We start from the raw sequence: 17,849 nt of genomic DNA, 5'->3' as shown, positions 1-17,849 counted from the left end.
CGCAAGTCATCTTTACAGAAGTCAGCTTAACATGAGACTGCTTCCAAGAGTCAGTTGAGATTTCAGTGCAACAGATAGAAATTCTTGAATAAGCCGATCCTAGGATTAACTATCATAGAAAGGTAATTTTATCTTGGATAAACCTTGGAGATTCGCCACCCTGCTTATAAATATACGCATTGGACCTGTCTCGACATCATCCAAGGTCATTCGTATTTTATCTTGACTAAATCCTTGTATTGGATACTTTGCTTGCATAATAATGAGAACGAGGATAGAAAGGCTATCCAAGGATAAAATAAACCCGGGATTTCCATTCCCATAAAATACACCTTGCTATTATTATTAATACCCACTGTGGTTGGTTAGCCCTTGTTTTCTTCGTTTCAAAGATGGGAAGCATGAAACCTACAGGAGCTTCTAGACAGAAGGGGCGGCAAAAGGGCTCGAAAACACAAAACCCTAATCGCATCCCGCTGGGAAAAAACAGAGCTAATACGAAAAGGAAAGAGAAGAAGATTAACAAGCGAAAACCAAGTCTTTATTCAAATGCTTCTTCAACTCAGCAGTTGCGATTCTTTCTAGATCGGTTTCAGTCTTCTAATGGAATTAAGCTCTCTGCTCTCGAGTTGGAAGGATTTAAAGGTGCCTTTCTCTCTCTCTCTCTATCTAACCTTGTGTGGCCGCACATCTAAGCATTCGCACTTCTGCTACACTCATCTTATGGACACGCTGCTTCTTGATGACCTAATATTTGGAGCCGTACAGCATGGCTGGCCTAATAGCTGTCTTATAAAAAATTTTCTTCAACTTGTTAGGTATTTTACGGTCGCACATAACTCCTGGAGCATGCTTCCACTTCAACCAACCTGATCTTATTCTTATTCTGTGGTTAATATCCTCGTCAATCTCTCATTCCTTTTGTAGGATTGAACCAAGATAGCGAAAGATATTCCTAGGTACCTCTTGTGCAGTCGTATTTACTACATCCTCACCCTGTTCTTCCATTCAAGATTCTCTTTTCTTTTTCTTTTTATTTATCTTTTCTTTTCTTTCTTTTTTTACTTGATGTCTTCTGCTTCTAATTGTAGAAGACTTAAAGTAAAAAAAGAAAAGAAAAAGAAAATTAAAAAGAAAAGAAAAGAGAGTCTTGAATGGAAGAATGATGTGGTTCATGGTTTTTGAACGACAGGGGTGGGCTTGACCATTTTTATATTGCTCATGGCAGGGAAGGATCAAGTGCTGGGCCAAAAAGATTTCCACTATGTAGGGCTTGATTAGTGTGCTTTCTGTTCTTGGTTAGTGAGGTAGGAAAGTCATGAGGTCTGAGCTATGGGCAAAACAAAGCAGGTTGGTAGCATGATGTTACTCGTGTGCTCCGAGGTTTATGAGTATTTAGATAGTAGGAACATTGGACTATTAAGAGGTGTCGTGTGCAAGGTCATGTGTGTCTTGCACTTAGGATGGTTTGCTTTGATGTGATCATGGTGGGGCACCTTGTGGAGTTAACACCACCCAAAATGTTTCCTTGTTAACATGTGTTATCAGAATAGAGATCAATGTGTGGTGCATCAAGGTTGTAGTGGAGTTGGCATCTAGACCTGTTTGAGGTCATTTCGATCTGGCTTGTAAGGATGTAGATTCTTGCATTTAAATAATGCTGCAAGAAGCGTTTACTTGTGACAATGTGGAATTAGAGTAGATAACAAGTTGTTTCCTATCAATGTGAGGGTGAACACTGTGCAAAGAAGCTTCTTGGGGCTTTTCAGTTGAGATTTCAATGTGGGCACTAATTGGAGAATAGGTTTGCATCGGCCAGAACAATCCATATGTTTCAAAAGAGGTTGGGAGCCTTGGGGCAAGTGGATTAGGAACATGGAAATGGTCCTTAGAATTATTGTATACGTTACCTATAGAACCATGGCTACTGATAGCCCCATCTTTCTGCATAAACCAATATCCACAAATGAGATGGCGGACACGTTGGCAGTGGAAGGAGTAGAAAGAGTAGATCTAATAGTAGGAGATGAATTTGCTCTTTAGCTTGTAAAGCAAATTTAGCATGTGGGGTATGTTATTTCCGGTGTATTGAGACAATTGAGTTGGTCAACGCAAAGCAGGAACAAACAAGCCACTACAAGGAAAACTGAAAAAAGGTTAGCCATGGTCCACTACTAAGAAAAACAAGCCACTATAAAGCGGTTGTTTCCCCATGTTAGATATGGTTTCTGTTAATGAGGTGGCAGATGGGGTTGCTAGACAAGGGGTGGAGAAGGAGAATCTGGAGCTTTTTATTTTTTTACCGCCTTGATTTACTCCCTTTTGTTATTATTGCTGTTGTTTTGTCTCATATTTTCTGTATTTGACCATTTTTATTAATATAGCAGCCATTCAAAATAAAGATATGGTTTCTGCTTCCTCCATGATTTTTATACAAATCATGGTCCCATCCCAAGTTGGTTATGTGGGTGTGGTAGTACCTCTTCCTCAAATTTTGCTCTTTAACATGTTACTTCTGAAATAGAGATGCTATAATATGTATACACGTACTCGAATTTTATTTTTCCATTGTCACTATCACAAATGGATCATAAACTTTTTGTCTTTATGCTTCCTGCCTAGTTTCTTGTGGCTATAAGAGAGTAATTTATGCAGTAGTATTTCATTATGGAGGCTGGGTTGATTGGAGAGAGAAGATAAACTTCTTACACCTTTAGATGGCAACTTTTAATTTGTTGATCATCATGATAGCCACATTTTGGTCCACTTTCTATAAGTTTACACACACACCGAGGGAGGGAGGGAGGGAGGGAGGACCCTTTCATCCTATTTTTGCAGGGGCACCCCTGAGTGGGAGGGAGGGAGGGACCCTTTCATGCAAGGGCATCCCTGGGTTTAGCATTCCTCATATGTGTATATATATTGTATATATATGTATATATTTGTTTTACACAATAAAAATACAGCCATGTAAATGCCGGCACCGGCACCCCTGACTTTAGCATTCCTCGTGTGTATATAAATATTGTATGTATATGTATATATCTATATATTTGTTATACACAAGAAAAATGCAGCCATGTAAATGCGTGTACTTGCACTAGCCAACGTTGAAAGTAGAGGAGCTCATTTGCTTCCATAACATCTCATGGTCATTTCTATTTTCCTTTATGGTGTATGCGAATAACGCCTAGGGTGGCTTTATTAAATTTGCAGATACATGCATTTTGGAGCTTTCCCAAGACCTGAATCAGGATGCTGGCAATCTAGGCAAACACTTGAAGGCTACTTTTGGTATTTCATGGAGAGAAGTACTTACTGAAGGGCAGCTTTCAGAGGGAAAGATTGATGAAGGGAGTCCAGCAGTTGTCATTATCAGTACATCTGCTTTAAGATCGTTGGAGCTTCTCAGGTGTTAATAATTACCTTGACTTTAATTTTTATTTTTTTTGGATTGTTGGAACTTCTAGTATTTCAATGTGCGATAGGATTACACTTGTTCTTTGTGACTTATAATTGCTGTTAGTATTTCAATAGCAGTTTTTATCAATGTAGCATATGCTTTTACCATCTATGGATGTAATTGACGCATTGTGATCATGATGACAGCGAGAGTAATTTACCTGAATGAAAGGAAAAAATTGTGGGTTGCTTTAGGGTTTTGTTATTTCTTTCTTTTAGATCTTCTTACTGAGCTTGTTTGTTTATAGAACGTAGATTAATTAGTTGAGTGATGAGTAGGGCTATTTCTTAGTATCTCCTCTTTTCAATTGGTGATAGGGTTTATGATTGTTGTTGAAGGATTTCAGATGAGGACATGAGAAGTACAATTGACTTATCCTTTTTCTCTTTCAATGTCTCTTCCCCTCTAAAAATGTTGATGGTTGGCTGGGGTTTTCACTCTTATACTGATGGTTTATGATAATTGTGTTTCTGCTTGAAATCAAGTTCTCCGTACAATCTCTCTCTCTCTCTCTCTCTCTCTCCCTCTCTCTCTCTCTCCCCATTTTTCTGTTTGCATCGAAATGCTAAGTGGGTACTTCCCCTATGTGTTGGTTTTGTGATTGAAGTTCTCATGCTTGCAACATCTGCTCAATTATATCATTTGAAGACTTCTGCAGCTGCTCTTGAGATCTCTCACAAACCAATCGAAGGTGTGAAGCTAGTTTTCTCTCTCTTCTCCCTTCTTTCCTTCTTTTCTTTTTAGTGTTCTCTCTTCTCCCATCTGATTAGAAGTGTGAGTTTAGTTTGTTATAAAAAAAATTTTAGATAGGGGTACAAGAACTGTATTTTTTTTTCCAGTTAAATACTTGATAGCCTTGAAATAAATGACACTAATTTGGTGTCCTAGGCGAAAAATTCGTGTGTTAGGAATCTTTGTTGCCGCCTAGAAGAAGCATGAGTATCACTATGGTCCCCAATAGCCATTAAAAATGTAAATTTGATGATATATTAGCTGGTCAATGTGGTCGTACTTATAGGTTGTCAAAGCTATCATTGGCCTACATAGGAATTCCAAGTGCAGCCTCTATTGCTAGTAGTTCTTAATGATTTCAGACTAGTAAATTTTAGTTAAGCAACTTCGATCGATTCTTTTAGACCTCAATGCTACAATTGAATTATATGATTTTACCCAGAAATTGAACTAGAAAAGAGGGAAGGCACAATCAACAATTCAAATGATGGAGGATGGGGCAAAATCCAATTCGTACACCACGTTTCTCAAAGTAAGTCAAGAAGAAAGGAGAGCACAATCAACCAATATACGGTGTCTGGACTTACTTTGAGAGAGGTGGTGAGCGAATTGCAATTCTCATATCTTTATTTAAATCCTTCTAAACCCTATTAAGAATAAGAGCATATACCCAATAAAACACTTAATCCACTAACTAAATCCCAATTTAACTCAAACAGGGAAGTCTAATATATCAAAATAAAGAGTCTAAAACAAAACACTAGTTTTTTTTCTTTAAATGATCGAAGTTCCACTTGGTGACATCATGATCATGCTGCCCCTAGGTTGAAAGGAAAAAGGAACTCGACTTTGACTCATTAAGGATCATGTACCCTTGAAAAGATCCAGACCTTGATGTAGTAACTTATTCTTGATTCAGTTCCCAAATTACAATAAATGAATTCTGCTAATACCACCAAACGCTTTATCGCCTCATTGTAGAGTGATTTTGTAAGAGTGAAACTGCATTTCAAAACTTCATGTGTTTCATCTCCACATACTGATTCATTTCTTGAATCATTTCTTTTATCTCTTGTTGTATCTACCTTTATCTCCTCAAATACCTTTTGCAGCCATGGGAACTTCAATCGGTGCTCTGCTATCACTTTATGCAAGCAAAAAAAAAAATTTCTAGCAAGAAATTGAAGTGGGAAGAGTGCAATCAACCAACAATCTATCTATATATATTATATTTAAGTGATGAAAAATACAAAGTCTAGTTTCGCTTTCAAATATAAAAGAACAAAGTTATTTTGGTTGGGTTCACTTTTGGGGAAATTATAAATTTATAACCAAACATTGAAGTAGGTGAAGTGATCACATCTGTATATATGTATGTATGCATACATACATACTTACACACATATAATATTTATGCATGTGTGTGCAAACATGTATATATGTATGTTTGTATGTATTTGGGCTTTTTCGGGCCTCATCGGGGGTGCCGACTCTAATGAGGAGGAGGTGAGAGCGGCTCTCCAAGGTATAAGGAAGTTGGTGTCTTCTTCATTAGATAAGGTTATTGTCGAAGGAGATTCTCTTAATGTGATTAGATGGCTAAAAGGCTACTCTCGACGACCTTGGCGGTTTGCGTACGTCTTCGATGCGATCACAAACCGTTTAGATGGTTCGTTGCATTTAATCATGTTAGAAGATCGGCGAACAAAGAAACAGATAGGCTCGCTAGAGATGGAGTTGATAGGGTTTCATTAGAGTTTTTTATTTTATTTTATTTCCTCCCTCCTTGAGGGTCATGTATATTTTCTTGAATCTCTTTTTTCTTTCTTTCATGTGTATCGACCATCTCGGTCGCCGGGTATCCCCCATTCTTTTCATCTTTAATATATTTCATTACCATTCAAAAAAAGTATGTTTGTATGTATATGTGAACAAATATCTTGCAGCCATTGGATACTTGGGGTGGAATTTCTTAAATATTATCTCTTGTAGTCAGATCTAAAATATCTAGATAGTATCATACTATGGTGTAACTTATTTGATTTGGTTATAATGTATTAGCTGACATTTTGTTTCTGTCTATTAGAGGTTTGAGACTGCTTACGGGAGAATGCCCTGCGGCAAAGCTATTCGCAAAACATATGAAAGTTGAGGAGCAGGTTATATCTTCTTTGTTCTGACTTTCATCAACTTTTTCCTAGATGTATTATATCTTTCATCTTTGCTATGGGTTTCATTAACTTTATTCTTACATCTAGTTGCAAGTCCATGAGTCCTATAAACTGTGCTTTCTGTTGAATCTTGTAGTGCTTTATGGTTTATCAGACAGTCAAAAAGTGCAGCACCGTGTTCTTGTTAACGTGCGTTGAATATGAATGGAATTATTTATGCACTGACTTGATAAACACAGTAAAACTAGCATTTTTTCTGCATTCATCTCGCATGTTTTCAAGTAATATGTGTGCTTGTGTGGGTATCAACAAATTCGCTGCCCCACTAATGTAGCTGATGAGTAGCATTTCTAATGTTTAAACTTAAATGTTTCTGGATTTCTGTATAGAATTGGTCATTTTATGTCATTATGTGAAAAAGGAAATGAAATTAAATGGAGAACTGCTACCATTCAAAAAAATAAAAATAAAAATGGAAAACTGCTATGATTTGTAGACACGATATGCATACTTTTTTCCGTGTTGACATGTGTCGGCACTGCCACGGTTGTGGGCACGTGTCTACACTGACTTCGACGCGGCCAGAGGAGAAACACCACTTAGAGAAGAGTTGTGCTATGTAACCGACTAAGAACCCGAGCACTCTATCCCAACCATAAACAACTCACCGATGCTCTCTATTTCTCTCTATTTATTCCCTGCTCTCCCAAACATCATTCAAATGACAGTTTCATTTGATTTTGCCTTTAAAGTGTTTCTATGAGAAAAGATATGTTGGCAATTTTGCACAATTCTTTTGCTCATCCTCAGGATCTGAATAGTCCTTCATCTTCTTCTTCAAAAGGATGCAGCAACAAACAAAAGCAGGCAGATGAGATCCTAACATGATTTATTTCTTCTCATCCCACCAATTCCATCTCTATAATGTTCAATGGTGGGGTCCGCGCTCGCCTATGATCGTTTCCACCATCATTTCTTTGGTATGGTTATTAAGCTAGGAGTTGTGCCCTCACCATCGGAAGCTGCGACCCCATTTTTTATGAGAAAGTAGCAGATGATTCTCACTGATAGCAGCAGTGAGGATCATCTTGTGTTGATGATTTTTTTGAAATGGATATCTTGTGTAAATGATTTTTTTAAATGGATATTGTCTAGATGATTTTCTAGGCACAACTCAATTACGTTGGGGCTCAACAAATGATTGGATCAACAAATGATTGGATTGGATCTTTGAACAAAGTGGGTCCCACTATTTTTTCAAATAAATGCGCACCTGTGTCCATCAACATGTTAGAGGGCTGTGATCATCTTATAGAGAAGATTATCAAGGCACAACCCATTTATGTTGGGGCCCAACAAATGAATGGTTTGGATGTTTGAACAAGGTGGGTCCCATAAATTTGGCGTCATCCATTTGGGGTTACGTGGCCGTATGTCCATTTCTAGCTGTGTCCCCGTTTTGAAATTTTGGGGTGTTGCAAACTTGCAATGTCCAGCATTTCATGTCCGTGTTGACATGCGACACTTGTGTCCGTGTCCACAAATCTCGGGAAAACTGAGAAGAAAAATCAGAAAGGATATAAGCTTAGAAGCACGGTGCGGGTACGGGTGTAGGGGCGGGGGCGGGGGCGAGAGCGGGAACCGGGAAGTGAGGGCTATAGAAGAGTCTAAGGTTGGGAGTGCCATGGGAGCCTTTATCTAATATTTCTTTATTTGTCTTTCGAAATTCAACTACATCAAAAATAGTAATTAATATATATATGAGTTAAGTGAAGCTACACATACGTGTAGCTAACTTAGCTACACCAACGGCTTAAAATACAGTGGGCCCACAGTGTTTGGGTGATCCAAACCATTCATTTGATAGACCCTCACATTGATAGGGTGTGCCCAAAAAATCAGCTCCATAGGATCATCCCCACCCTTCAAACTGTGGAGGCAAAAATGGACAGATTTGTGAAGGTTTTTACGCGTCCATTTTTGCCTCCACAAATCGTAGGGTTGGGATGATCCTATAGAGCTGATTTTTTGGGCACACCCTATCTATATAAGGGCCCTTCAAATGAATGGTTTGCATCACCCAAACAATGTGGGGCCCACTGTCTTTTAAGCCGTTGGTGTAGCTAAGTTAGCTACACGTATGTGTAGCTACACTTTTCTCTCTCTCTCTCTCTCTCTCTCTCTCTCTCTCTATATATATATATATATATATATATATATATATATATATATCAGAAAAGTGTTGCTACTTGGTCTTGTAGCTAAGCTTATCTACTCAGTCGGGTTAAAGACAGTGGGGGCCCACATTGTTTGGGTGATCCACACCATTCATTTGAAAGTCCCTTACTTAGATAAGGTGTGCACAAAAAATCAGACCCATAGGATGATCCTAACCCAGCCAACAGTCGAGGGAAAAATGGGAAAAAATGGACAGACACAGTCTGTCCACAAATCTGCCCATTTTTCCCTCCACTGTTGGATGGGTTAGGATCATCCTATGGGTCTGATTTTTTGTGGACACCCTATATAGGTAAGGGACTTTCAAATGAATGGTTTGGATCACCCAAACAATGTGGCCCCCCATTGTATTTAACCCGACCGAGTAGATAAGCTTAGCTACAAGACCGAGTAGCAACACTTTTCCGTGTATATATATATATATATATATATATATATATATATATATGAGAAAACGGTTCCTACACATATGTGTAGATAAGTTATCTACACACTAGCTTAAAATACAGTGGCGGCCACATTATTTGGGTGATCCAAACCATTCATTTTTAAGGCCCTCACATAGATAGGGTGTCCATAAAAAATCAGATCCATAGGATCATCCTAACCATTCGAACTGTGGAGGCAAAAAATGGACTAATTTGTGAAGGTTTAAAAACATCCATTTTACCTCCACAAATCGTAGGGTTGGGATGATCCTATGGATCTGATTTTTTGTGGACACCCTATCTATGTGAGGGCCTTTAAAATGGATGGCTTGGATCACCCAAACAATGTGGGCCCCCACTGTATTTTAAGCTAGTGTGTAGAGAACTCTCTACACATGTTTAGGAACCATTTTCTCTCTCTCTCTCTCTCTCTCTCTCTCTCTATATATATATATATATATATATATATATATATATATATATATATATATATATAGAGGAAACTGTTGGTGAGCTTAACCAAACTTATGGTGAGCTAGCTTGCCCAATCACATGGGGGCCCACTTTGTTAGGATGATCCAAACCATTCATTTGAAAGTCCCTTACATAGATGGGGGGTGTACCAAAAATCAGCTCCATAGGTTCATCCTAACCCCTCCATTTGTGGAGGACAAAAATGGACAGACACAAATCTGTCCCATTTTTGTCCTCCACTAATGGAGGGGTTAGGATGATCCTATGGAGCTGATTTTTGGTACACCCTCTATCTATGATAAGGCCTTGCAAATGAATGGTTTGGATCACTCCCCAAAATGTGGGACCCATGTGATTGGGCAAGCTAGCTCACCATAAGTTTGGTGAGCTTAAGCTCACCAACAGTTTCCTCATATATATATATTTCAAAATTTAAGTATATCTGAAAGTAGTAATTTTTCTAACCATCTTCATTTTCGTCGCTTAAAAAAATCCATCTTCATTCTCGTGCCTTCTGAAGTCGCCTTTGGGCTTGCTCCAATGAAGTAATTTGAAGAGCTGGAGGAGTTTGATGCAAGGAAGTTGGTGATGATGGGACCGATTGAGTAATAGGAGCAGGTTGGGAGTGCCATGGGAGCTATTTCTGCCGCTTCGGGATCGCGTTACCTTGGTTACTCCTTCCTAAGGAGCGCCGAATCGCAGTGCTAAGCTCGTGAGCGGCATCCAAGAGAAAGATTCCTTCTTCTAAGGATATAAGTGCACCTATGTCCTGCTTAGTTGCTAGAAAGCAAAAAGATAAAGAAAAAAAGCCAATCTCACCCCAAAATACACACATACAATGGGATTATGTATTATTAGAAACAAAAATACAGTGGGATTCCGTATGGGTAGAGTGACCTGGATTTCCTTTTACAGTGTACAATGGCATAGAAGACTTGCAATATATGGCCATTTTGAATTATGCCTTTTCTAGTTATGTCAGCACTGGTGAGCCTTGTAATTTTTCAGCTTTGTGCTATTTCCTTTTCATGCCGTGTCAAAGTGATTATATATATATATATATATTGACAGTGTTATTAATTTTTGTAGGTATCCTTGCTAAAGACTCGCGTAAATATTGCAAGTGGTACGCCAAGCAGGTGAGTGGGTGTAATTTTCGTTTGGGATTCTGCACTTTTGACATGGTCCATTCTTCACGACACACAAACTCTTCATGTTATCAAAGCTTGGAGACCAAGTCATTTTCACTATTGATTCCTTCTCCACTTGAATCTTACATCTAGATTGTACACAGTGTGAGCTTCGTTGTGGTTACCATTGTTAATACACGTATGGTTGACCTCAACCGCTATATGATTGTTGTATGGCTTTCATGTTAAGGGAGGTTTTGTCTAGTAGATATTTCTATTTTACAATATTCTTAGGGATTTTAAACTATTCTTTAATCACATTTAAGATTTGTTCCATCTGATTTTAGGTGCTGCAAGATTTTCTTGGTAGAAACTGAGAGAAAAAAATCATTAGCAAGTGTTATTATTAAGTTTTTTGAATGATTATTAGCAAGCGTTATTTTTCTAGACGTACTCCTCATTGTTCATGCTTATGTACTTGTGCTTTATGTCAGACTTAAAGGCTATTATGTGAAAAAATGTATAACTCAAGGTTCAGATTTCGGGAAAGAATTTTAAAATATGATCTTTAAAAAAAAAAAAGATTTCAGGAAAGAAAGCATCTCAAATGTTACTCTTGTAGCAATTGAATAAGATCATCAGTAGGTGTAAGGATAATTCTTGTCGATTTATCTAAAAGATCCATAGTGCTGCTACAAAGACAGCTCCCTCGTGCCCGCCCGCGGGGGGTGCGCGTATAATCATTTTTTTTGAAAAATAACATATTTCATTAATATTCAGATGGCATTCGGGACTAGGAGTCCCAACCTGCAATACAAAATATTAAGATGAATTGGCACGGGCATAGCCGAGACCAATTCAAAAGTAACTAAAATAAGTTGCAGGAAAGCACAAACTTTTCCTTCATTCTATAGACTATAGTATCTCTTTTTACATCTTTCATAGCATTCTTTCAAAACTTTCATCTATATCTTTTTGAACCGCACATAATTCTGGATCCTCTAAACTAGTACCTCTTGAAACCTCTTTTTGAACCGCACACAATTCTGGATGCGTGTATAATCATGACAACCTTTTTCTTGAGGTGGAGACAATCCCGGTGGAGATTGTGATAGACATTTTTAAGAACCTCTTCGATGCTTTTTTTTTTTTTTTTTTTTGAAAAGGTAACACGATATATTGCATAAATCAAAGTCATTACATCGGGACGAGCCGCCCCCAAGACTAACAATGACCATGCATAAGGTCCAACATACAAATAAAAACAGAAAAAACTAAGAGCCCTCCGGACCGGGGTAAATAATCACGGACCTAGAGTCCCGGTTGATACCCTTCGTGGCCAAAACGTCAGCCAAACCATTTGCCGATCGACGCATGTGCTTAAGCGAAGGATAGATGATAGAAACCAATTAACCAGGTCCCTAATCTCATCCATCTTAAATGCAAGGCACGACGGGCCGCAGATCTTATTTAAGGCCCACGCACTGGTGTTAGAAGAGTCGCCTTCTACAATGAGAGGACCAAAACTGTGATTCACGTACCATTGCAAACCGAATAAGAGGGCCGATCCCTCTGCCTCGTTTGCATCGCATACACTAGCCAGCCCGGAAAAGGACATTAGAATATTGCCACAATGATCCCGAATAATCCCACCGATCCCAGCCCTGCCAGGATTACCACGTGAATTCCCATCAAAATTTAATTTAAACCAGCCCTCTGGAGGAGGGCACCACCGTGGTAAGATATTAGAACTGGATTTCTTCTCAGATGCAACTTTTTTTTTTTTTTTTGAATAGTATCTTCTCAGATGCAACTGCGATCCAATTACTGAGAATGTCCCCAACTGGATAGTGGATACCACTCTTGCCTTTGGCCCATTTAATAATTGATAGTTTTATATCAAGGGAAACATGTGCGTGACTCCGCTCGTTCCCACAGAAAATCTGATTTTTACGCTCCGCCCATATATGCCATGCGATTGCATACTGAATCAAATACCACATAGATTCCCCAACACATCCAAAATAAGCGCCACACCAGTTTAGAATTACTCTACGAACTCTTTTCTGAAATACCCAAGAGAAACTGAAAAACTTTAGATTCCCATCCATACCTAGAAGGAGAATGGACAGGGAAGGAAAAGATGATTCAAAGTCTCTCCAGAGTTCTTGCAGAGAACGCACCAACTCGCCAAACGGAATCCCCGACTCTTTAAACCTTTAAACGCTCGCAAGTGTTAACGCCTCTGTGTGTTAATGTCCACAAGAAAGCCGAAACGTGAGGAGGAGAAACAACCCCCCCCCAACACTGTGGAGCAAATTCCTGGCTCCGCCCCTGCACCAGCATACATAATGAAGTGATGGAACTACCATGAAACAACTTATTAGTTGGTTAGTTGATCACTTTGGAATGACATATATGTAACACACACTGGATTAAAGACTAGTTTCATGCAAGCCACCAAAACTAAATTTGTGGTCACATGTTTTGTTTAAAGCAAAATACATGTTTGCTTAAGAGTGAGAGGGCAGACAATTGGCTTGCTGTGGATTTGACAGCTCTATCAATAATGGAGACTTCAAAGAATTTTATGCTTAATTTCTGTCCACAGTTTTCCTTGTGTAAAGTATTCATGCCAAAGATGACAGGAACACAAAAAAAGGTTTTTGTTTTTATTCTTCTAAACTAACAGCCCTTAATATACAAATGTGTAATCTAATTGTTTCATGCAAATTTTTTAAAGAAGACACTTGATGTTCACCTACTCTTTAAGACCTCATAGATCAACAACAAACCTTTATTTTTTTATTTTTTTTGAAATGGTAACAACAAATCTCTTGTCTTGCTGTTTTTTTTTAATGGCTCTGTTCTTGCTGCTCTGATATAAAATTGCCTTACCAAGTGATGGGTCCGAGTTTCTTCATCTCTCCTCTCACTTGGTTTCTTTTGATGCTTGTATCAATTCCAATTCCAGGATCAAAAAGTTAATTGACATGGATGCGTTGGGCCTCTCACGCTTATCAGTGCTCGTTATTGACATGCACACAGATGCCAAGGGCTATTCCCTGTTTAGTCTTCCACAAGTCAGGTTTGCCTATGCAATTCCACCTCTAGCTCTCTCTCTCTCTCTCTCTCTCTCTCTCTCTCTCTCTCTCCTATATAAACATGATTAGCTGAAAATTAGTAAAAGTGGACTTAATTAAAATTTTAAAACAGTTATTGTGTAACATTTGTTCATTTTTCTTTGACATTGGTTGATTTGCAGTACTGAGTTTTGGGAATTGTATAGAAGTCACTTTCATCAGAGACTGCTCCAAGGTGATCTGAGGATCTGTTTTTATGGTCTAGAATATGGCGATGATCTTGAGAAGACCTTTTCTGATGATGAGATTGAGAATCCAGCCCCTTTCGACGAATGAATACCGGCTTGTAACCAATCTAAAAAGATCGAAGTAAAAGAAAACGAGGCGATCACCAGCTTGTATCTTCACCAATTTTAAGTATGATTTGTATCTGCAGCCACTAATTATGCACATGGTACAGCTTATATCTGTGATAGTATTTATTCATTCAATGACTGAGTTTCCTCTTAGACCTTTTCTTGTTAATGACTTTGAGGCGGTTTGGTTCCAGGATAGATTATCCATTTTTGGATTCAACGTATCCAAAAACGGGGGGTGTGCACTTTTCACGTCAATTTTCTTGTTAATTTTCACATCCCCTGCAGTACTTGCCCACTTTTCACGTCAAATCAGATCATAAGGGGGGTGTGCACGTAATGCCGGGGGGGGGGGGGGGGGGGGCGGAATATCATCTCCTAATGTGAAATTGCACGTATTCTTGTTTTTAAGATGGGTCTCTTTTTGGGGTAGAAAATATGTGGAATAAGCTATTATAAAGTTCAAGGGAACCCAGGATATGATCCTATCGATGAAAACCTACTTTGCAGTCAGACAAACTCTACATTTTCTTATGGCCTTTACGCTTGTTTTCTAGATCCAAACACCTTCTAAGGCTAGGGCTGGCAATTTCACCCGTTAAAACGGGGATCCGCCCCTAACGGGGGCGGGGATTCCCCGACTTGGAGCAGAGACGGGGATGGGGATGGACCCGTCTTTTGAAAACAAGCATCATGTAAACATGGGTGATTCTTCAAAATCGGGTGGTAAAAAAGACCCTTATACTCTTCTGACATGAATAGAAATCTATTTTTTCATTACTGCCTATTAAATTGGCGCGCTTTAGAAGGCTTCTTTTGGTTCATCTGAATGTGTATTTGAACCGATAGAACCTTGGGTTCGTTTCTATCTTGGCCGTCGGAAATAACCAGAGACGGATGGATGCTTGACACATGCTGAAAAACTTTTTGGAACGCTAACTCCTCTATACACAACCGGTTTGGTTTGGATTTGAAATCTTTCTTTGAACCCAGAGTCCCTTGGGGTTCGTTTAAATCTTGGCCGTTGACAATATGCATAGACCATCGAATCCACAACACATGGGGCATCAATATGGAACGGTGGCGTCTTCTAATAATATCGTCTCTCCGTATGAGATTCCGCTGGTGTACCCATTATTTCCGCCGGCGTACACTCTATTTCTGCTTACACCCTATTTCCGCCGGCGTACTCGATATGTTTGGAACACATGTTTGAATCTAGAAAATCCAGCGGCGTACTCCAGGGGCGATGCCAGAAATTTTGCACAAGGGGGGCAAAAATTATAGTAATTTTTTATCTATCTTAAAATTAAGATAGAAAAAATTTCTATCTAAAATTTTGCACAAGGGGGCAAAAATTATAGTAAATTTTGCACAAAGAAGGGAGATAAAAATGGTAACATTAAAATTTTAACCTTATTTTCTATCTTAGGGATGATTGGAAAGGGGGGCATATTTTTTTAAAAAGGGGTAAGTATAAAAAAATATTAAAATATTAAAAAAAAAATATATATATATATATATATATATATATATATATATATATATTTTATTTTATTTTTTTTTTCCAAAAAATAAGGGGGGCAATTGTCCCCCTTTCCTTACAAGTGGCATCGCCCTTGGCGTACTCAAGAATCCAACGGCATTCTAAGCTAAAAGAGACGTAGGAAATAATAAGATGTTTAATAAAGACGCCATTCTAATAAAAAAGAGACGTACGTGATTTGACGTGAGAAGTGGGAAACTTTAATGCTTTTTGATGATATTTTCACTTCCCCTGCATTGACGTTCTCATCATTTCAATTTTTTTTAAGATAATGATTGACGTTCTCTTCCATCAGGAAGAGCAACATACGAAGACTCTGATCAAGTCAGAAGGGTATCAGGGTTTTTTTTTCACCCGATTTTGAAGAATCATCTCTGTTTGATGCTTGTTTTCAAAAGTATTGGAAATCCGTTATTTCTTGAAAGGTAATGATAAATTCGCACCCCTGCAATACGCATACGCACCCCTTATACCCTGATTTGACATGAACTGTTCACGTCAAATCAGGGTATAAGGGGTGCGTATGCGTACTACAGGGGTGCGAATTTATCATTGCCCTTTTTATCGAAACTATCACACACGCATTCCGTACTTTTCTCTTTGTAACATGGAATGAGTTAGAGATTTGTGTTGCTATGATGTATACCTTTTGCAAAGGGATCATTTATAGAGTGAGACTGCAACTTCATGAGACAGTTGTAAAGACATTCCATGATTGGCCGCATATGGGCGGGCCCACTTGAATACGAGGTGTGTCTTTTAGGCTGTCCACCCTTTTCTCTCTACTCTATTGTTTAATCATTGGGCCATAGAGGCTGGAAATTTATGTATACCATCTATTTGTCATTTCCACCCTCTCTTTATTTAAGAATAGTTTTATGAAAAATACTAAAAAGAAACCATTCATGCCTGGTGTATACGACCAGAGATCCATTGTTTAGCGTCCCACAATGCTGTGATAGGGTAGTTGTTTCCCCTGTATCTTGATGTTGGTTGGATCAATCAGGAATCTTGATCTGGAAACTGGAAACTGGAAACTATCAATCTGTATATTCATGATCAATTGGATATTGTTGCAGGTAGGCCTGCCCGCCCTTTTGCACCCCGCTTATCGTGGGGGCGACATGTGAACGCAAAAGGCCCTGGACTCGTCTTCTCCTTCTCTAGTTCCCGTGCCACCTAATGGATTCAAGCTGCCAAACCCACCTATTTATGCATCTGGCTTTACGAAGTGGATACATTAGTTACATTTATATATGAAAAATAGAGATCAGGTGATAGAACGCAAAATCCACTCAAATCCATCTATCAAGTAGAGCCCACCATCTCCACCAAACCGAATACATGCATTTCATAATGATAAAAGCCACTGATATTGGCGCTACTATGTGGCCTAACTCACCTCGTCTTTTATTATTTCACCTGTTGTCAAAAAGCTATTGTAATTCCCAAAAAGCTCTCAGCAGCCAATTAAAACAGAAATGACAAGCTGAGCTCGGCCCTTTATTAAAATATGGTAGTGCCAATATCAGCTTCATTTTTTTTTTCTTTTTTCATTTACCCGGTTTTTAGTTGTTCCAAGCAAGGTTTTAAATTTCAGCCGAAATCTGAAATTCCGATTTTTCAGCCAAAATTTTGGCCCAAAAACAGACATTTCGAACGCTTTTACCGAATTTCAGCCGAAATTTTGAGATTTCGACTAAAATTTCGGTTTCGGTGAGGACGGAAATTTAGAACCTTGGTTTCCCGGATCCCTCTATGTGTTCAAAGATTAAAATAGCAATAAAATAAAACAACAATGGGAAATGATATTAGCATAGCCATATTTTGATATTTTCGTAGAATTTATGACATGTGTATAAACCAGTATTTTTCAAGAAGTGCGTACGACACACACCATGTGATGATCCAACCATGTGATGATCCAAACCGTCCTTTTGTTAGGCCACAACGTAAATAGATTGTGACCCAAAAATCATTTCCATCAGAGGGTTAGGATCATCCTATGGAAATGATTTTTGGGGTGCAACCTATTTACGCTGTAGCCCAACAAATGGACGGTTTGGATCATCATATGGTGTGGGTCATACTGTACCTTTTGAAAATTACCGATTAATGGGGATATAAAATCTCGTCCGAGCTGTCAAATTACTTGTGCAGTTATTAAAAGAAAAGACAAACTGGATTTGTGCAGTTATTAAACATGCTTTGTGCTGATATCATTTCCC

General features: G+C 38.6%; 1 protein-coding gene across 1 annotated transcript; it reads left to right on the top strand.

The window, feature by feature from the left end:
• Positions 1-361: 361 nt before the first annotated feature.
• LOC143889760 (U3 containing 90S pre-ribosomal complex subunit) lies at positions 362-14,228 on the top strand. The gene is made up of 6 exons (XM_077394097.1): positions 362-645; positions 3,217-3,412; positions 6,282-6,354; positions 10,596-10,645; positions 13,611-13,724; positions 13,902-14,228. The coding sequence occupies exons 1-6, from the start codon at positions 393-395 to the stop codon at positions 14,053-14,055; spliced, it is 840 nt and encodes a 279-aa protein (XP_077250212.1). The 5' UTR covers positions 362-392; the 3' UTR covers positions 14,056-14,228.
• The last annotated feature ends 3,621 nt before the right edge of the window (positions 14,229-17,849 follow it).

Source organism: Tasmannia lanceolata, unplaced genomic scaffold, assembly GCF_043159265.1.
Source record: "Tasmannia lanceolata isolate RefF3 unplaced genomic scaffold, GAP_Taslan_0.1 ptg000013l, whole genome shotgun sequence".
Taxonomy (NCBI): Eukaryota; Viridiplantae; Streptophyta; class Magnoliopsida; order Canellales; family Winteraceae; genus Tasmannia; species Tasmannia lanceolata.
The sequence above is the reverse complement of the archived record's forward strand: the minus strand, read 5'-3'. Positions and strand labels throughout refer to the sequence as shown.